This window comes from Cetorhinus maximus, chromosome 22 (assembly GCF_964194155.1).
Source record: "Cetorhinus maximus chromosome 22, sCetMax3.hap1.1, whole genome shotgun sequence".
NCBI classification, from domain to species: Eukaryota; Metazoa; Chordata; class Chondrichthyes; order Lamniformes; family Cetorhinidae; genus Cetorhinus; species Cetorhinus maximus.
Window position 1 is genome coordinate 25,533,858 of NC_135900.1, and position 21,961 is coordinate 25,555,818.

The following is a 21,961-nucleotide window of genomic DNA, read 5'->3' on the forward strand; positions in this document are numbered from 1 at the left end:
GTCAGACTTTCAAGAAGATGTATCTGATTAGCGCAGCACCGATTTTGCACGTGCTTTTATTTTTTCACCAAAATAACCCCCAATGACTCTTATTTTGATTAAAATTATTTGATGAAATGGCTCTCCTATGTTTTTTTTGTCTTTAGCTAAAGTTTGACGATTTGGGTGCACACCATTGGTAGAACATGCCGGAATACATTTTATTCTTGAAGTTAATAAAGTTGAGTAGCAGCAAAAAGGAAGATTTCATGAACCGCTATCTCTCCTTCTATTGCAACATTTTACATGCTTTCTCCCCTAACTACTATAGTGGTATTTAGGGAAGCGTAATATGTTACTGGACTCACCAAAAATGCAAATTAAAATGAAAAGAACCAAAAACAAGCTAGTTACAAGATGCATGCTATTATTTCAATGCTATGCAATAATTTTCCACTGCATCCATCACAGGTTACCTTCTGATGATGTAGTGATTTTAACACTGGCTTTTGGTCCAAGTCCAACCATTGTCTCAGCAATTACAAACACTTCATATTTTGTAAATGGCATCAGGTTAGTAAAAAGGAACATCATCTCTCTGGTGCTGTTCTGCGATATTTTCCCTAAATTTATAAATATATAAATGTATATTTACACTTAGAAACTGACATAAAAAATAACCATTTTTAACTAACATACTTATCTACTGTAAAGCAGTTTTTCATTACAATTAATATATTTAGAGCAATACAAATACTTATTGTCCTTCAACTTGGATAAATTGGACAAAATAAAACACATTAAATGCGTTTTTTCTAAATAATTATTATCAATGGACAAAATAATTCTCACTTTGTCATAGCATGTGTGATTGGGAATGAATTTTGCCAAGTGCAAATCAGGATTTCACAGCCCCTCAGGCTTCGGGCCAGGAGATAGGGGAGAGGTAAAAAAAATCAGGTGGGGGGTGTGGTGTGCCAATCACCATCCAGCTACTGCTGCAGCAGCGGAGAAGGTCACAGACAGTCCCCCTGCCACATGAGGCTGATTGAGGCCCTTAAGTGACCAAAGAAGGAAAGTTGAATATTATTTAAATGGAGACAGATGCAGAATGATGTGGCACAGAGGGATCTGACTGTCCTTGTGCATAAATCACTAAAAGTTAGCATGCAGGTACAGTAAGTAAAGAGGAAGGCAAACGGAATGTTGGCCTTTATTGCAAGGGAAATGGAGTATAAAAATTGGGAAATCTTGCTTCAACTGTACAGGGCATTGGTCAGACCACAACTAGAGAACTGTGGTTTGGTCTCCTTACTTAAGGAGGGATATACTTGCATGGAAGCAGTTCTGAGAAGGTTCGCTAGGTTGATTCCTGGGATGAAGGGGTTCTCTTATGAGGAAAGGTTGAGCAGGTTGGGTCGATACTCATTGGAGTTTGGGAGAATGAGAGGTTATCTTACTGAAACATATTCTGAGGGGGCTTGACAGGGTAGATGCTGAGAGGATGTTTCCCAATCTAGAACGAGGGGGCACAGTTTAAAAATAAGGGTTCTTCCCTTTAAGATAGAGACGAGGAGGAATTTATTCTCTCAGAGGGTAATTATTCTTCGGAATTCTCTTCCCCACAGAGCATTGGAGGCTGGGTCATTGAATATATTCAAGATGAGTTAGGCAGATTTTTGATCAACAAGGGAGCCAAGGGTTATGGGGGTCAGGCAGAAATGTGGAGTTACGACCACAATCAGATCAGCCATGATCTTATTGAACAGTACAGCAAGCTCAATGGACTGAAATTCTCAAGCTCTTATGATCAATCATAGGCCATTTAAAGCCCTCTTCCTGCTGCCTCTGGGTAGGCACTTTGCCAGGTGGGGACACAGCCAGGTATACCCTGGTGGCCTCCTTGCAGGCTTGGGAGTGGGACCCTCCTTATCAGGCACCCTCAGATTACAGAGGGCTGCCCCAGTAGCAAGGGCTGCCCCATTCAAAAAAGGCATGCCCCATTCCCTTCCCTCAACAATGACTGGATTGGGCTATTAATGTTGCTGCTGCCTGATTGCAGTCCCAGCAGTGGTCATTGCTCCCAGTGGCGCTGCTGGGACTGAAGAGCTGCTGGGCCTCTGATTTGCTGACAGCTCTTGGAGGTGGGACCCAGCCCTTTAAAGGGACGAGAGCACCAATGGCAGGCACCTAGCTGCCTGCTGCACATAAAATCACTTTGGGGCTCCCAGAACCAACCGAAGCAGTTTTGCCGCCTCCCACCAACGCGACCCACACTCTCCAACGGATGGACAGGGCCACTGTTACCCTGTAAAATTCTGGCCTAAATTACAGCAAGAGTCACATTTGCCATTTTATTGAAGGTGTTTTAGAAAACAGCATTAGTCTTTGTGTGGAAGTAGATATTCAAGAAACCATGAGAGGAAACTGGTACTTTAATTCTTGCACCAATAGTAGCCTTTTAGTCAATAATGTTAAAATATGTTTATTTGATATTACTTAACCTCACAATTGATGGCCAGGAGGGTGCTAATCTTAACAAAATAAAAAATAAAAGCTGCAAATTAAAGTCTGAATTAAAAATGGAAACTATTTGAATCATGCAAACGTCCAGTCAGCATAATAAAGCAAGAAGGCAGGCAATGAGATTTTGGATGTGGACCCTTTCATCATTAGAAGGCATCTTAATAAGGCTGAAAAAATTGAGAGAGACAAAAGGAGAAGAAGAGAATCACAGATACAACAATCACAGAGAGGGGATAAAGAATAAGCCTATTAACAGAAAGCTGTTAGATTCTGAAAGGTATTTTTTAAAAATGAACAAAAGAACTGCTAATTAGATATGGGAGTGGCTCACAAAAACAAGGATGTTAGAAATAAGGGAATGGATTTTACAGGAAGATGGGTACTGGTGAAAAAGTCAGGAATGAGCTCGCCTCTGCTGGCCCAGGCAGCCACAACTGGATTTTACAGTCATCAGGCAGTTACTTGCATGAAGTCGTGGCTTTCGTCCCCAAGTAGGAGGATTCAAGAGCTGCTGGCCAATCAGATTGCAGCTCTCCAGTCCCAGCATCACCACCAGAAGTAGTGGCCACAGCTGGGACTGCAGCCTGTCTCCAATGAGAAGTCTTGGACTGAACTGGAAGGTAAGTGGGGTGGCCTTACTGGTGCCAGTCAGGTGAGCAACTATCGGGGTGGAGTTCAACTGAGGACGACCCTCCCAGCAGAGGTGCCCAAACAGCAGGTCACTAAAGTTTACTTGGTGACCTTGCCATTTGGAATAGGCACCTGTCCCTCTATTACTGGTAAATTACCAGTGGCGGCTGGTAGGGGGCCTTAAGTGGTCATTAGTTGCCCAATTAACGGTCTCAATTGGCCCAAGGTGGGGCAGGCCACCTGACAGTGGTAAACTCCAGTGGAGGGGAGTATGCCACAGGCATGGCATTCTCTACACCCCCCACCCCCCCCCACCCCACCTGATCTTAGGGCTCCCCTGCATCCTCACTGCCACCCTGCCTGCCTACCAGCCCGCTTCTGGGGTCGGATGGTGGTGTGCAGGGGAGGGTAAAATTTCAGCCAGGGAAAAATTGAGAAAAAGGGAAAAGTGGCAGGAAGCACATGCTGCAGGGTTGGAATTAAACAAAGTAGAGTAGATCCGCCATTCCTGAGGACAGGAAAATAAGTTTCCACAGGTAAGTTAGATGTAGCTATATTAATGGAATTTAACATTTACAGTGAAATTCACAACACTTACCCAATGGGCCATTTAGTTCAACTCTGTAAAAGACTCTTCCTGTTATTGTTGGTGGTGGATCCCAATTAATTAGGAAGGACTTTGACATAATCTTACTCACAATTAGGTTTTGAGGTGGTTCTTCTGGAACTGCAAGAAGATATTTCACATCTTTATCTCAGCAACCACTGACTATTCAATGTACATACAAGCTAATAGATTATTATTTCTGTTAAGTTTGTTAATTTAAGAACTATATAAAATAACATCGCAATATAATCACGAATATATCGGGGGCATCGCAATTTAATTATTAATATAATGGGAACATCGCAATTTAATCCCAGCTGGAGGGTCAGGAACCTCATAACAATCTGTCTCACTTAGGCTGGCCCTTTAAATTCCAGTGCTGAGGTGGGGGTGGGGGTGGGGAGTGATATCACGAGTGAGTAAGGCTGTGGGTAGATCTTCCACATGCTCACCCACATCTGGGGAGTTCCCAAAATTCTACTCATTATGTCCTCCGAGCAGAACTAATGGAAAACTAGAGGAGAAGGCTCCACAAATAACACCATCCTCAATGATGAGGGAGTCCAGCACATCAGTACAAAAGACAAGGCTGGAGTATTTGCAACCATCTTCAGCCAGAAGTGCCGAGTGGATGATCCAACTCGGAATCATCCTGTGGTCCCCAGCATCACGAATGCCAGTTTTCAGACATATCGATTCACTCCATGTGATATCAAAAAACAGTTGACGACATTGGATACTGCAAAGGCTTTGGGCCCTGACAACATTCCGATAATTATACTGAAGACTTGTGCTCCAGGACTAGCTGCGCCCTGAGCCAAGCTGTTCCAGTACAGCAACAACACTGGCATCTACCCAAACAACGTAGAAAATTGCCCAGGTATGTCCTATACACATAAAGCATGACAAATCCAACCCAGACCCATCAGCCTACTCTTGGTCATCAGTAAAGTATGGAAGTGGTCGTCGACAGTGCTATCAAGCGGCACTTACTCAGAAATGACCTACTCACTGATGCTCAATTCGGGTTCCAACAGGGCCACTCAGCTCCTGACCTCATAACAGCCTTGATTCAAACATGGACAAAAGACCTGAACTCCAGAGGTGAAGTGAGAGTGACTGCCCTTGACATCAAGGCAGCATTTGACCAAGTGTGGCATCAAGGAGCCCTAGCAAAACTGGAGTCAATGAGAATCAAGGGGAAAACACTCCAATGCTTGTAGTCATACCTAGCACAAAGGAAGATGGTTGTGGTTGTTGGAGGTCAATCATCTTAGTCCCAGGACATCACTGCAGGAGTTCCTCAGGGTAATGTCCTAGGTCCAACCATCTTCAACTGCTTCATCATTACCCTTCCCTCCACAATAAAGTCAGAAGTGGGAATGATCACAGATGATTGCACAATGTTCAACACCATTTGTGACTCCTCAGATACTGAAGCAGTCCATGTTCATATGCAGCAAGACCTGGACAATATTCAGGCTTGGGCTGATAAGTGCCAAGTTACAATCGCAACGCACATGTGCCAGGCAATGACAATCTCCAAAAGAGAATCCAACCATTCCACCTTGACATTCAATGGCATTACCATCGCCAAATCCTCAACTATCAAAATTCTGAGGATTACCATTGACCAGAAACTGAGCTGGGCCAGCCTTACAAATATGGTGACTACATGGACAGGTCAGAGGGTCGGAATTCTACATCAAGTAACTCACCTCCTAAAGCCTGTCCACCATCTACAAGGCACAAGTCAGGAGTGTGACGGAATACTCTCCACTTGCCTGGATGAGTACAGCTCCAACAACACTCAAGCTGATCAACACCATCCAGGACAAAGCAGCCCACTTGATTGGTACTCCATCCACCACTTTCAACATTCACTCCCTCCATCACCAACGCACAGTGGCAGCAGGGTGTACCATCGACAAGTTGCACTGCAGCAACTGACCAAGGCTCCTTCAGCAGCATCTTCCAAACACACAACGTATACCACCAAAATGGGCAAGGGCAGCAGATGCATGGGAACACCACCATCTGCATGCTCCCCTCCAAGCCACACATCATCTTGGCTTGGAACTATATTGCTGTTCCTTCACTGTTGCTGGGTCAAAATCCTGGAGCTCCCTCCTAATAGCACTGTGGGTGTACCTACATCACATGGACTGCAGTGGTTCAAGAAGGCAGTGCACCACCACCTTCTATAGGGCAATTAAGTTTGGGCAATAAATGCTGGCCTAGCTAGCGATGCCCACATCCCATGAAAGAATACAAAAAATGTCAGTTTAGAATCACCCCTAACTAATATGCCCACATGAAAATTACTTCATTTCTGGCATTTAGAACTGGGTCTCCTGCACTGTCAGGATAACATTATGGGCAGAATTTTGCCTTTGTCGGGCAGGCTCAGCGGGAGTGGTCAGGAAGCCGGCCGTCGCCCACAATCGGGGCCGGACCACGATTTCACGCTGGCGAGCCAATTAAGGCACGCCCAGCATGAAACATGAGTGACAGCCCAAGTGCACGCTTGAAAATCTCCCTGAGGCACAGAGCTGCCTCAGGGAGATGAAGAGTTTAAAAAATTGGAAATAAAGATTTTAAAATGTGCTAAAACATGTCTCCTCATGTGATTCTGACACATGAGCAGGGACATGTTATAAATGAAATGTCAAAAGTTTTATTTTATTTTCATTTGATGTTGGAAACCTCATCCCGCCCGTGGATGAGGTTTCCAAAAAAATGCAAAGGCCGCTTGGCCTTTCCGCCTCCTCGCCAACCGTAAGTTTGGACGGGCAGTGAAAAACTTAAGTTAATTAATACTTTAATGGTCTTAGTAAGCCTTCTAATTGTTGGCGGGCGCGCTGCTGATTCCCACGCATGCCCGCCGACTGAACTATCACATGGCTGCACGTTGACGTCGGGATGCTTGCCAGGCATCGTCGCACGTCATTTTACGCTCGAGCAGGTCGGGCTCGTGCCTGCCGAGGAAATAATTCTGCCCTATGTTACCTATTAACAAGTGGCAGACACAAGTGTCATTACAGGATAGTCAATCAACACATCTTTAACACATCTAAAGTGAGTAAGATTTTACTGCAATTTCTAATTTCAGCCATCAGGAGGCACTGCAGCAATCTGAGCTTGAAGAATGTTGGTAGCTGGTAGTACAAATAAAATCAGAAACATGAAATAAAGCTGGGTACTCATGTATGGGCTGGAAAGAGGAAGGTTCCCACAACCCCAATCCCCTCCTCACATATATAGTAATGGAGCACAAAACAGCAGATTTACTGAATCAACCTCCCCATCCAGCCAGCCATGACCATAACCATAATTTCTCCTCCAAGCACCAGCCCCCCCCTCCAACAGCTTATATTTATAGAGTGCCTTTTATATAATAAAGCATCCCAAGACATTTCACGGGAGCATTATAAATCAAAAAATGACATCCTGCCACATAGGAGATATTAGGTCAGATTATCAGAAGCTTAGTCTAAGAGGTATGTTATAAGGCGTGTCTTAAAGGAGGAGGTAGAGGTGTGCAGAGGAGGGAACAGGGAGAGAATTCCAGACCTTACAGCCTACGCAACAGAAAGCATGGTTATTGATGGCCAAGCGATTAAACTTGGGGATGCTTGAGGCCAAAACTGGTTGAACACAAATATCTCGGAGGATTGTGGGGCTGGAGGAGATTACATAGGTAGGGAGGGGCGAGTACAAGGAGGGATTTGTAAACAAGGATGAGTTTTCAAATCAAGACTTTTATTGATGGGAGCCAATGTAAGTTGAGCACAGGAGTGAAAGGTGAATGGGACTTGGTGCAAGGGCAGCAGAGTTTTGGATGAGCTCAAGTTTAGTACAGGTAGAATATGGGAAACCAGCCAGAAGTGCATTGGGATAGTCAAGTCTAAGGTGACAAAGGCTTGAGTGAGCGTTTTCGCAGCAGATGAACTGGGCAGGGACAAAGTTGGACGATGTTATGGAGATAGAAATAGGCAGTGTCAGTGATGGCACTAATATTTGGTCGGAAGCTTATCTCAGATCAAATATGACACCAAGGTTGCAAACAGTCTAGTTTAATCTCAGGCAGTTGCCAGGGAGAAGGATCGTGTCAGTAGCTAGGAAATGAAATTTGGTGTGGTAACTGAACATGGCTTCAGTCTTCCCAATATTTAATTGGAGGGAATTTCTGCTCATCCAGTACTTGATGTCAGATAAGCAGTTTGATAATATAGCAACAGTGGCACTGGGGGTTCAAGGGCTGGTGTTTTGAGGAGAAAGGTGATGAAGGCAGATTTAAAGGAGAGACAGCAACACCTGAAGAGAAAGAACCATTTACAATGTCAGCTAATATGGGGCCAGGATAAGAAGCTGGGTGATCAACAGTTTAATGGGAACAGGATCAAGGGAACAGGAGATGTGCCTGATGAAAGCCATGAGCTCCCTCGACGTCCAATCAAAGCACTGCTACAGTTCAATCAGCATGCCCCACACATTATTATTCATGGGGGCATAGTTAATGCACATGTCCGATTTCAATCTTGCGGCCCACTGAGATGAAGGAGGGCCACTCATGCAGCCCACTCACTAGCCTAGGTTGCCAATCGCTGCTATGTAGTAAATTACATATATAAATCCACAATACAATAGTACTACAACTTAAACTTAAAATATCTCTAAGGATAAATAAAATGTTCACATTTTCTTATTTGATTACAAAATTTTGCAGTGAGTTCACAAAGTAATGCACATTTTAAATGTTCATAACATCCATAAAAATCCATAACGAAACGTTCATTAAACACTTACGCCATTCTGGTGTTCGAAATAGAGCACTTGCTGTCTGGCCTTCGCCTTCCTTCGTGAATGCTGATACTTCACACAGATAGGTGGTGTATGGTTTCAGTTGATCCACCATAATGCTGGCAAACTCAGCTGGTGTGTGTCCTTGCATTGGATTTTCTGGTATGGCTGTTAAAAATGCATCACTAGTAGGTGGAGAAGATGAAATCAACGCTGCAGGGGTAGAGGCTGTTGGACTATCATCCTACATAGCAAAAATCAATGTTTAAACACAAGTTAAATTACAACTTAGCATTTAGAACTGTGACAGGAAAATGGGTCCCTTAATTAAAATATGTTGAAGGGCAACAATCAGATCACTGGCTTATTTATGATCAGGTCTAGCCCAAAATTGGCAGATAGTTAGATACAAGTAAATTCAGTTTCAACCTGTTATGTTTCACTTAGATAAAGGATGAACCATGAAAATTATTTTTTCTTAAACCCATTAATTCCAAATCCTGAAGCCCAGACTCAGAGCTGAATTTAATGGTCCCTGCCCACTGACCACAGAGCCAGTGGCGACCCTGCCACAGCCATTTCCAGGTGCCTTGATGGGATTGAATCCCAATGAGATACTTACCCGTTTGCCATCAAGATTCCCGGGGCCTTCAAGATGAGAATTCCTGCCTCCAAGGCCTGCCGGTGTATCATAGGGCCAGTAGCACTTCAGAACTAGCAGCGCCACTTACAGCGGTGGCCACTGCTGGGACTACAGAAAGCACAGGATGAAGAGAACCGTGGAGGTTCCAGAGCCCAGGTAAGTAGAGTGGCCCCTTTGGGGCCAGACAGGCAGAATATGGTAAGAGAGTGGGGAGGTTGATGTGAGGGGCAGAGCAGACAAGAACGGACTCACTTGTCGCATCTGACAGAAGGCAGAGATTGGACAGAGTGGATAAAATACTAAATAGCATTGAATTGAACAGCTGAATAGTTTGATTTTATTTTCTACATTATTGGTCCATAGTATCACATGGTTAGGACAGCCCAATTTTGGGAACTGATTGCAGATTAGTGCTAACCAAGTAGGGCATTGGTATATGTTTGCAATTTACTTCCATTTGTAATTATTATACATTATTATAGTATAGTATTACGGAAACCAGGTTTTTACAAAATAACTGGTACATTAAAATAATGATTTCAGTGAATTGTGGAAAACAGATAAATGTGTTTTAAGTTCATCACTCTGCCTACCATGATATTAATATATAATATCATAAGTAGATTACTTTAGCCATAAGAATATTAAATACATACCTTCAAACTCTTGTCACCTACCTCACATTGTGGTAATGTGTTTGGGAAAAGGGTATCAGCATTCACTGATATATTCTTTGATATATGTCCACTTCTTACGGACTTTATAATTATACTGAAATGTGTAATTTTCCCATTTGGTCGTTTAGGTAGAAACCATGTCACATTAGCAGTTGAATGGTTGACTACTGTTGCAGTAAGAGATGAAACTGGACCAGGGGCTAGAAAACAAGGGTTTGAACATAAGAAGTGAATGGTCTAGAAGCTGTTCCCTGTAACCTGTAGATTTATCAAAAAAGTTCTAATTTATGCATCCAGATGAAAAGGTTTAAATCAAATAATCATATATCATACTTAAAACCTAATGTTTTAAGATATAAACATTAAAAAACAAAACCATAATTTATGCAATCTTACTAATATAATTCTGTTACTATTTTAACTTCAGATTCCATTCCTGGCAAATAGCTCTGGCGGAGACCAGAGCACTGGCCCAAAACACAGGGTGCCTTCCAGCAGGATGCAGGTGAATCCAATGACCACGGGAGGCCCCGACCAAGATAAAGAGTAGTTGGAGCTCTTTAGTCTTGGTTGCAGCCCACCTAGCATATTAAAAACAGTAAGGAAGGCAATGTGGAACCAATTCAGCTACTCTTCTGAGTAAATGACTCAGAAATCTCATGTGAGTCTTGAGTTATATTACATGAAATAATATGAAAGAAAAAGCGTTTTCTAGTGGAATATAATTTACCTCATATTGTTCCACTTTTCTTTCCTTTCCCTTTTGCTCTTCCCACACTACATGGGGTCGTCACAATGCAGGTTGCTCACTCCTTCATATCAACTATCATTTTTGGATTTGGCAGGTGGTTTTGCAGCCAGATGCCCTTCCTGTCATGAACCCTCTCAATTTATCCGGGCTGGGGATTGACGCTGATACATGCTGGCTTGCCTATACCAGTGGCTGGGCTCTTTTGTTTCGCATATCATGGAAAATAACAAATGCAGCACTCCATTCCTGTTAATGGACTAAACTCACTTACAGGCAAGCAATCCTTGAAACTTGTCAGAACTACATTTTCCTTTCATAGGCTACATGTGTTCATACCTCTATCTAGAAGTTCTCACACACTTCCTCTGGGCAGTAGAGAAAGAAAGACTACCCTGATTCATTGACTCATCATGCTGGCCTTCTGACACAGCAAAAAAAAGGGCTAAGTTAAGTTTCCTCTCCAACTCTCCTCTGACTCTCTGACAAGAATTAGCTCATGGAACAGCAATCAAAATGGTCGCTTTAGTTCAGAAATATCCCTCCCCACTCCAACCAGTGCAAAAACTATGACTATTCCATTTTCTGTTTAGCCTGGATTCCTGCTGTTGTCCGTGAATGAAACCAACCTAACAATATAGATGCAAACCTCTTTGAAATGTATGAGCAACCTTTCCTACAGTCTCAAACTGATAAATATATACAATTTTATTAACTACTTAATCTCATATTTCAGCAAATAAACTTATTCAACATCATAAATAACCTCGTTTCCTACTTGCTAGAAGTTAATTAGAATGTAATGGCCCATGTTTTGCAGTGGTAATGATGTGAAACTGTCAGTATTCGCCATTATTACTCCCCTGAAACTCAGTACAAATGCCATCACAAGCCCTGAATAACATGGAAATCCAAAGGCTGCTGTCAGTGATTCTACCCTCCTCTAGAGGGTTTGATGTTGAGGTTCACACCTAAGCTTCCTAAGCAATTAGTGAATTGACAAAAACTACTACTTTTGTGTTGTTAGTCTACAACACAAGTAAAATGCCCTTGACAAAGATACAATTTACATTTATTTTTATTATTCATTCATGGGATGTGGGCATCGCTGGCTAGGCCAGCATTTATTGCCCATCCCTAATTGCCCTTGAGAAGGTGGTGGTGAGCTGCCTTCTTGAACCACTGCAGTCCATGTGGTGTAGGTACATCCACAGTACTGTTAGGGAGGGAGTTCTAGGATTTTGACCCAGCAACAGTGAAGAAGTGACAATATAGTTCCAAGTCAGGATGGTGTGTAGCTTGGAGGGAAACTTCGTGATGTTCCCATGCATCTGCTGCATTGTCTTTCTAGATGGTAACGGTCATGGATTTGGAAGGTGCTGTCTGAGGAGCCTTGATGAGTTCCTGCAGTGTATCTTGTTGAATGTGGTGTAACTGGGTTGTTAACAGTGTACTAAGTTCATAGTTGTTGCTAAACACCCTCATTGGCCCTGAAAGGCTATTTTTATATTTGTGTAATGTCAAATTTCTCCATTATGGTAAAAAAAATCCACATATTTTTAAAATAATATCTTTTAAAGTTTGTTTATGATATTTTACCCTCTGTCTTAATCCAATCATAATCATTCCATTTTTCCACTGAAAATTTAAATTAAAATTGAAGGATGCTTTCTAGTCCTTCCTGGTTTGCTGTCTGTGAGAATCTTTTAAGGTGGTTGGTTGCTTGCTTACATCGCTTATCCCGGACGCCTGGAGATCACCTTGACTTGGCGCCACACTTAAACTTCCAACAGGAAAGGGGAAATGCATGCTACAGAGATTGCTAGATCTTTGTGAGCTGCTTTCTTAAAGGTAAGCAGTGAGCATCATCACTTCACTGCTGACTGCAAAATCCAATATAAATTAATCCAACATAAATTAAATGGTACAATTTTAAAGGAGCTATTGGCTAGAAACCAGCTGGAGTTTAGTATACAATCCTGGAAACCACACTTTATGAAGGATGGCAAGGCCTTGGAGATGGTGCTTTGTTGAATTATACCAGGAAAGAGGAACTTCTGCTATGAGGAAAGACCAGGGAAGCTAGGATTGTTCTCCTTATAGCAGAGAAGTTTAAGAGGAGGTTTAGTAGAAGTTATCAAAGTCCTTCATAGTTTTGAAAAGAGTAAATAGGAGAAATGTGTTTATATTGGCAGCAGGGTCAGGGATCAGAGGACACAGATCTAAGGTAATTGGCAAAAGAATCAGAGGTGAAAGTGTAAAATGAGAATTTTGTTTTACATAGCAACTAGTTATGGTAAGGAAGGCACTGCCTGAAAGGATGGTGGAAGTAGATTTAATAGTGACTTTCAAAAGAGGACAAGATATTCACTTAAAAATGAAACATTTACAATGGTGAAAGAGCAGAGGAGTGGAACTAATTCAATAGTTATTTCTAGGAGTTGGCACAGGCACAATGGGTAAATGGCCTCCTTCTGTGCTGTATAATTCTATGAACCTGAATTTTTTTCTAGACCAGGTCAGCAAAAATCTTTGAAACATGATGCTTTCTTACTTCTTCTGTTATGCAATTCATTGATCAGTGACATTTATATCGGTGATTTGAAGCAGTGCAGAACCAGAGATAGATGCAGAAATGTTAACATTAGTGGACTGAACCTACCACTTTCTGCAGTTACAACTTGCCGGAAAGTACTGAAAGTTCCAACGCCCACACTATTCTCAGCTGCAACCTGATAAGATAAATAAAATGTAGTTTTAATCTCTAGATTTCCAATAAAAATGCAAACTAGCCATTTGTATTATTAGGAATCTATAAAGAACTAAAAATATAATTTAAATAATGCATAATTTGAATTCAAGTTTGAAGAAAATTACAATAAAAGAGTACAACCTACATGTACAAGTCAGTTCCATGTTCTATATCAGTTGTAATGTTCAAATTCAGTGGCCAATAGTAGCCGTTTGAGTGGGTACAATTTTTGCTGCAAAGCTGGGTAAGACAAGGCAATGGAGGGGGTTTATTACTGGACTTCATTTGGCTCTGAAGGTTCGGACTGAACATTATTAAATAATCAGTAAATAACATACAATAAGAGAATTTTTGCGAAGATAATTTTTTTTTTGCAAAGCAATTTTTCAGTGAAGTGGGAAATGCAGTCCAATGATGTCAAATTTTTACAACTTTTGCAGAGGCATGGTGTGGTGCAGACTTTATGCCTGTCCAAGTTGAGCACAGCCGATAATACATTAGCTTCAGGGCTCTGCCGATTTTAAAATTCAGTGCTAACATCCTATCTGAAATTTATGCAGTGTTGAAAGTTCACACAATAAATGAGTGGGATTTTCTGCTATATAAAACAAAACTAAATAATTTGGTGTAAAAATGATTTTAAGATACAAAGTATCTGACAGGGTAAAGTATCTGACTGGGAAGAAGCAGTGGAACCCGTGAAGCAGGGTATATGCAACAGCCAAAAATATCTCACTTTATGTCCCTTTAAAGCCAATTCCTCAAAATTATATTTGATTCTTTACATTTGTTATGCACGGACAGGCAGTGTGATTTTCTTGGAAAGAATGTGTTTCAAGCCGACGCACAGCTTTCAATTTAATTAGAGAACTTGACTATTAAAATAATGTTTTTACACTGCTGATGAATATTATGGGCTGGATTTTCATCCTCAAGATGGGTAGCGGGAGTCGGGAAAATTCTCAGCTCGGCCCACACACCTCGGGAGAAAGTGCCTGCAAGGATGGGATTTTCATTATGGGGGGGGTGTTGGGGGGCAGGTGTTGCAGGCGACTGCAGGCTGAAGTCGAGCTAGCCAACCTGGGAAAGAATTCGGAGGCAGCCACAGGGACTGCTGGATGTGGAGGTGGGCTGTTTAAAAGTGGGACTTCCTCCCAGTTATAATAAAAATGGAAAGAGCATCCAGCCCTCATTCCTCACACCCACTGTCAAGAAGATATAGTAATGTTATTGGAAATTATTTTAAAATAGAGCTTAGTGGTGTCTGTGTCTATGTGTGTGTGTGTGTGTGTGTGTGTGTGTCTTAACTGGATTAAAGCCAGCTGGTCTAGGGGCTTTGATGTATAGAAGGTTTGAAAAGGTAATTAGGTAAACATAGGGAAATTACAAGGTGAAGTGAAAAGGGGGCAATTTGCATTCTTAAATAAAACATTCAAATGAATGGATGAAATATCACACCGAGCCAGAAGAAGCTAAACAATGGGTTCATTTTTACCAAAGCTTACTAATAAAATTGGTGTTATGAAAGGGGTTTTATTGTGAGAAGAGGTAAAGTTCGAAAAACCTATCGATACAATGAGAATTTGCATTCAAAGAAGAAAATATGTATAAAGGAAGGGAAGGCTGTTGGTAAAAAGGGAGGGATTCTAAGATCTAAAGCCTCCAGCCTGTAAGCCTGAAGCTGCTGTCTGCAAGGATCCACAGCTGAAAGGAACTCATTTTGAATTTGACTGTCTAGAGTGTGCTTTGCCAGGGGTCTGTTTAAATCTACGTGTATTTGTTTCTATGGGCAGAACTTTACGAGTCGGCAAGAGGGGGGGGGGGGCAGGGCCCACTCGCCGACGTGTAAAATGACACGCGGTGACGTCGCGGGGAACTCCTGACGTCACCGCGCCAAATTTAAATTTTCAGGCAGGCGGGAGCGCAGCAAAATCAGCTGTGCGCCCGCCGACCTGTCAATGGCCAATTGAGGCCATTGATAGGGTCAATTAAGTAATTAAAGGACCTGCCCGTCCAACCTTAAGGTTGGCCAGGAGCCCCGGCGGGAAGTATAAAAAACATGAAACCTCATTCACGGGCGGGATGAGGTTTCATGTAGGCTTTAAAAAATTTTAATAAAGATTTTGTAAAAATTATGGACATGTCCAAACTCATGCGACTTTGTCACATGAGGGGACATGTAAGAGGAATTTTTAAAATATTTTTGAAAGTAGAGGCAATCTCGCTGAGGCTGCACTTAGCACACATGCGCGCGAAAGAGCGCACTCTCGATTTTGGGAATCCTCCCCGCCTGCACAGGGAGCACATAGCCTTAATTGGCCCACGTAAAATGGCACCGCACCTCCGATTGGGGCGCCGATCGGAAGCGCGCCCGTATGCACCCGCTCATCAATTTCTCCCCGATGGGGGGAATATTCAGCCCCATGTGTATTTGCCTTAACAGAGGTGTAACTGAGAGTCAGATTAATTAGGGGATTTTTGTGATTATTATAGTAGTAATGTTGTAGACATATGTATGTGCGTACCATCTTTCTTATACTAATAAACGTTTAATTTAGTTTTATAAAAACCTCTTAAGACTCGGTGGTCATTTTACTACTGAATTCAAAGCCTGCATCTCGACTCATACTCTGGGATTTGAACAGGTCAGCCTTTACCACCCGCTGTGTCATAACACCCACCACACACTTCCCATGCCCCATTCATGTTACCTCATGCCCCCCACCCACTATGACCCTCTCACACCCCCATGCCAAGGTATGTCGCCCAACTGCAAGTACATGGAACCTCTTTATCTTGTGGAAATAAACATTGTGAAATTGACAGCATAGATCAGACACCCAGAGGTGTCAATGTTTTCCCTGGGGCTCAGCTGGACTTCTGGGCTTAGCCTCATTATGTATCAAGTGCTTGCAGTTTCTGCTTTTTATGCTTTAAAGGGCCTGGATGGCTGACATTTGTATTGGGCTGTAGTAAAGAGTTTTTTAAGAAAGTGGAAAGTTATCAATGAATGACTGTTTTTTAAAAGCTTTTTTTTTACACATCCTACTGTCACTCTAGGATTCAATGTTTCTATACATTGTATAGTGAGTGAATGGGAATGGAAGTGCAATAGCTTGGTGAGAGGGCATGAGGGGCCACAGGGGTTATTTGGGTGGGATATCTTTACATAAGGGGCATGAGGAGCCTAAGTGATGAGTGGGGATACCTTGATGTGAAAGACAAGAGGGGCCATTGGGGGCAAGTGGGTGCATATCTTGGCATGGGGGCATGAGGGGTCATAAGGGATGAATGGGGAGAGAATACCTTGACATGGGGGCGGGCATAAGCAGGACCATATGAAGTTACCTTTCAAAGGGTTCCCTCATGCAGACTATGGTTCACAACACCTCTGAGGTGCCGTGTACCACAGCTCTTTGAAAAGCTGGCCGACTCCCATGAAAATTCTCGAGGACTAGGACATGTCTATCCCCGCAATGACGTCAGCCAGGTCGAGGATGCAGGTTGACGGCTCGCAACCCGAACCAGCCCACACCCTTAAAAGGCACTCCTGGAAATCGGAAATCCCGGGCATGGGGTCGGGAATCCCAGAATCGGGACACACCCATCATTTTTAAAGGGCTCCTGCATAATCCCGGCACTTGAAAATCCAGCCCTATATGGTCCAGGAAAAATTTACACTAATCTAATCTTGACTGTAGGTTTATAAACCGCACAATTCTGGCAGGGAGCTAGGGAACTTGATTCCTGTTAGATTTCCTAGTCTACCAGACAGTCTACCTCATTATCCCAAATATTGATCAGAATTATGGCAAAAAAGTTTAGCCCTCTTTGCATACTGCATACAGAAGTTCTGACTGATAGTGATCAGTGTGCAAATTTAAATTCGTGCCAAGAAATGTATACAAGTCTCAGGGAGGCATAGTGAAACTGAACAAAGCAGTAGGCAGCTAAATTGGGAAGAAGTGGTGTGAGTGCTGCTCTTTGGGCATTTTGCTAGGATGGTCAACATGAGCTCTTTTCCATATCACTGCACTCCTGGCACATTGCATTCGCCATGCTGGGGGCTTCACCTGATTCAAAGGACTGGTCATTTAGAACTCGCTGCTCTTACATGGCTACTGATCACCCTTAAAACTATCTTCATACGTAAGGGGAAAAAAATGGCTGAAGCAGAGCCACAGGCAATTGGACATTTCATGATCCAATGTTAGGCATTGTGCTCCTTTCAGAGTAGAGTGCCAGTGAAAAGCAGCACCATAACTGCCTGAATGAAGGCTGCTGAAAGAGCCAATGGTGCTCAACTGTGCACTGATATTTTTTTCATTCATTCAAGTGATGGTGCTGTTACTGGCATGGCCAGCATTTATTGCTCACCCCTGACTGCCCTCGAGAAGGTGATGATGAGCAGCTTGCTTGAACCACTGTAGTCTGTGTGGTGTAGTTACACAAACACTACAGTTAGGGATGTAGTTAACAGATGAGTAAGAAATTTCCTGGCCTGCATAAGATTGCCAAGGTAAGTGTGCTCATACATAAGCTGATTTTATAACCTCATTTTAAAATGCGCATTAAGTTGCATTTATTTTTAAGCTTGATGAAGCTCCAAAGAGGAAGAAGGCAGAACTATTCTGGCAACTGGTAATACCCTTTTTAATTGCATAAAGGTATGCTTTGCAAGTCACTCCGAATTGCTGCCAAGCCAATGCATTTGGTCTGCAACCCAATAAAAGTGATAAAGAACAAATGCTAGGCATAATAACAAGATAAGAAACATGCAGATTTCATGTTCAAGAACGATATGAATTGGCTGCTCAGCACAATATTTAGGTGGCACACATTTTCTCCCATATTCCCCACTCCAACAACCGTCTTTATTTTAAAACATTTGTTGGAGGAGGCAGCGAAGTGAACAGCTATTGATTTCAGTGTATGCATTAATAATTGATCAGAGAGTTGTGACCGAATCCAACACCTTTGAGGTATTACAAAGTGGAGGTACTGGAGATTCTGGGCATGGAGTGAGTGATTTGCTTCAGCAGCTCTTGGTAAATAACTGAGCAGAGGGGTGAAGACACAAGTGGAAGTGACAATGGAGGAATCTTCACCTGTTGACATGAAGGTCAGCTCAAGGGTTCCTTCAAACCGCAGGAATGGGATCTCACAGAACCTATCTATAAATGTAATTTGGTAGTTCAGTAGTCGCATTTCATGCAATCATTTGAGAATGTACCAAGCAGTCTGAAACATTTGCATGCAATTATGGACAATGAAATTGATCAAGCGATTTGGATGCATTCTAAGATTTCTTATACTTTCACAAATCGTGCCAGTCTGAAAATTGAAGTGCCAAGTCAAACTGCTGGAGGCTGTCCATGGGGAAGATGGTGAGCTGGCTTGCTTCAGAAAACAAAGGGTCTTTGAGGCATCAATGCAATGGTGTACAGCTGATTGGCTAATGCTTCTGTTGTGACAGGCAGTCTGTAATTATCTCATCGCTTAAAAACCCAGCAGTGACCTTGACAATGCAGTACCTATGATGGAGGTGCACTGCAAGTCAGAAAACAACATGACTCAATAATTGCTTCTTTTATGAAGTGCAGCAAGAAAAATGTTCTTACCTGAATTTTATAAGCAGTCCCTGGTTTCAGATTATTGAGAAGAAATTCAGGAGTATCTGCATTTGTTGAAACGTGGATAAAGCTGGCTTGCTGCGCAGGGCAAACCTCTTTGTACTCTACCCTGTAGGATAAAATTCTTCCATTTGGATGAGAAGGCAAGCTCCATGCCAGCATTATAGCTGTAGCACCAATGGGGCCTACAGTAAGATCATCCGGAGAGGCAGCATCTGCATTGAAACGTATTAATAAATTATGAATATTCACAATCAACAAGTAACATATTATGAAAAAAAACAGAATAATCTTAAGGGTAAATATGATAATATAGGTTATATATCTTTAGTGCCTGTGAAATCTCATGTCTGGACCATGCTGTCTGCCAAAATATCCCATCAGCAAGAAAACTCATAAAAAACAACAGAAAATAAAGATGCTTGCTTTCCTGTACAATACACAGAAGTCTTCATAGGCAAAACATGGCACTGGGAGAACATTAATAAAGCACTTGAACTTTGCTCTTGGAATTCGTGAGCCCTTTCTGACTCGTCAATAGTTTACTGCCTTGCAAAAATGATAAATTGTATTTTACCTCCTAGTGGTTTAAAAAGATCATTGTCTGAAATGTTTTACTTCGCTACAAAGCAAAACAAGAAATAGTCTTTTGGTAGTACAAAACTTGAGTATTGCTGAAAAATGAGACGTTTTTTAGTCAAAACTTTTTGTCTTGCACTCATCAGGGCAATTCGCAAGAAAATACCAATGTGAGGGGAAACAACATATCTATACTGTATGAGAAGAGAGTGCTGACTGGTTGGCAGGTGGACTTTGATTGGTAGAGGCATTGCCATGGAGAATGCACCAGTTAATAGTGACTGACAGTTAACTGCCAAGCATTGTTTGAAATTTAAACCAGGCAGGTTGACTCTGATTGGTCAAGACTTTGCCCTGGGGAATGAACCAGCAAATTTGGGCATACATGGTGTCATTAAAGCTAAACTCAACTGCGCGAGTTGCCAAGTTCATGAGTTCAATACTGATTCACATAATGGCTGGGGGTCTAGATCGCCATGGTACAGTGTTGCAGTATAGTGGAACATTGGTGAATAGGCTAGCAATTTCAAATGAGTACATGGACACAGCATTGCTATCAATATGCAAATCCTGTATGGTCTTTGCAAATGTGAAGGAATCCTTCACCGTGTATCTGGAAAACTTGCTCAAAACTGGTTGTAACAACTTGGCCAATTCATGCTGTACAAAGCTGGTCATAAATAAGATAGGATGTAAATGGACATCACTTTGGTGTACCTTGGGCAGCACATACATACCCGGGTAAATGGTGCTGCCATGGGATCCCCCCTAAGCCCAGCTTTCACAAACATCTTTGTTCCATGAAAAATGTGTCTTTGATGGAAGGACACCCAACCTCCTACCCCTTGCATATGTAATATGTTTGTTATATTTAAATCCGCAGCTACATGTAATAATTTCCTTGCATGTCTTAATGGGCTCCATCCTGCACTCAAATTCACCTTTGAAATGGAGCAGTCAAATGAACTCCCTTTCCTTGACGTACTAGTTGAGAAATCTGACAGGAAGTTCTCTATCATGGTCTACTGCAAGCCTACCTTCACCAGTTAATACATGCGTTGGGACTCCTATAGTTCCACACGCTATAAGATTGGCCTTATCGGCACCTCGTATTTAGGACCCGAGCCATTTGCTCACCATACAAGCTTAATGTTGAAGCAGGGTGCATCAAAGACATCCTGCGGGATAATGGCTACCCTGATCAGATCATTTCTTGCTGTAGATTGTGAAAACTCACGAATGGGCCTAAAGCCGTCACTTTCGGCCCTGAAAAGTTTCCAGTCTACCTCTGATTACCCTGGAAGAGCAAAGTATCTCAAAAATTTGAGCATCAGGTGAAGCTAGCTGTTTCACGCTGCTACAATGCAGTTGTAACACGAGTGGTATTCGCCACTAACAGGATGCTGCTGTCAAGCAAAAAAGACGTTCTGCCTATCATATAAACAAGTAATGTGGTGTATGAATTTTGGTGCCAGTTTGATGCTAGGTATGTAGGCTGAATGCCCCAAAGACTGGCAGATCGTATCAAACAGCATGTCACTTCCACTGTTTGCAACGGGCAAGGTACAGACCATACCCAACCAGCCCGTGCTTCCGAAACTCAAAATGCAATGTCCAACATTAGATGTGATTCCGTGATTGGACAACATTTGATAAATAATCCTCAGTGTGCTAAGAATTACGCTGACAACCAATTTAAGATTGTCAGCTGAGCTCACAATGTGGCACATTTGCGTGTACTGGAAGCTACATATATTAATACACAGGGCCCTGTTCTTTGCAGACAGAAAGAACCTGTATACACATTGTGCCTGTTTCAGCTAAACAAAGTAAGTGACAGCCATTCGCTGGTTCATTCCTCAGGGCAATGCCTTGACCAATCAGAATTAAGCTGCCTGGCTTAAATTTCAAACAATGCTTGGCAGTTAACTGTCAGTCACCATCAACTGACAACCATGGCAAACTACCAGAGTCCACTTGCCAACCAATCAGCACTATCTTCTCATACAGTATAAATCTGTTGTTTCTCCTGACATTCGTATTTTCTTGTGAATTGTCCTGATGAGTGCAAGACTAAATATAAACAAGTGCTTTGACTAAAAGAAAGGTCTAATTTTTCAGCAATTAAACAGGGAAGTTAGTTTTAACAAGAGAAAACTTACTCTGTAATGACATTTATACAGTGCATTTATATGGCAGTAATTTATCCTTCCCTGGTGTATTCTTTACCAAAGCCATTGGCTAGTAAGCAAATAAATAATGGCATGATCCTCTTTCACATCCAAATGTGAGGATACTATACTGACACAGTCAAGATAGCACAAAACATTCAAACAATACAATCCATCACAAATGAATTATAATCACTTGAAGGTGTAAAGAAA

General features: G+C 42.2%; 1 protein-coding gene across 1 annotated transcript in view; it reads right to left on the minus strand.

Moving 5' to 3' along the window:
• Positions 1-21,961, minus strand: part of ptprq (protein tyrosine phosphatase receptor type Q) — a 194,468-nt gene that overhangs the window by 155,914 nt on the left and 16,593 nt on the right. Inside the window, exons 5-10 of the mRNA XM_078568562.1 lie at positions 18,987-19,213; positions 13,276-13,345; positions 9,866-10,065; positions 8,552-8,789; positions 3,734-3,862; positions 456-602 (exon numbers count right to left, since the gene is read on the minus strand). Coding sequence (XP_078424688.1) covers positions 456-602; positions 3,734-3,862; positions 8,552-8,789; positions 9,866-10,065; positions 13,276-13,345; positions 18,987-19,213 — 1,011 coding nt within the window. The remainder of the gene's footprint in view (positions 1-455; positions 603-3,733; positions 3,863-8,551; positions 8,790-9,865; positions 10,066-13,275; positions 13,346-18,986; positions 19,214-21,961) is intronic.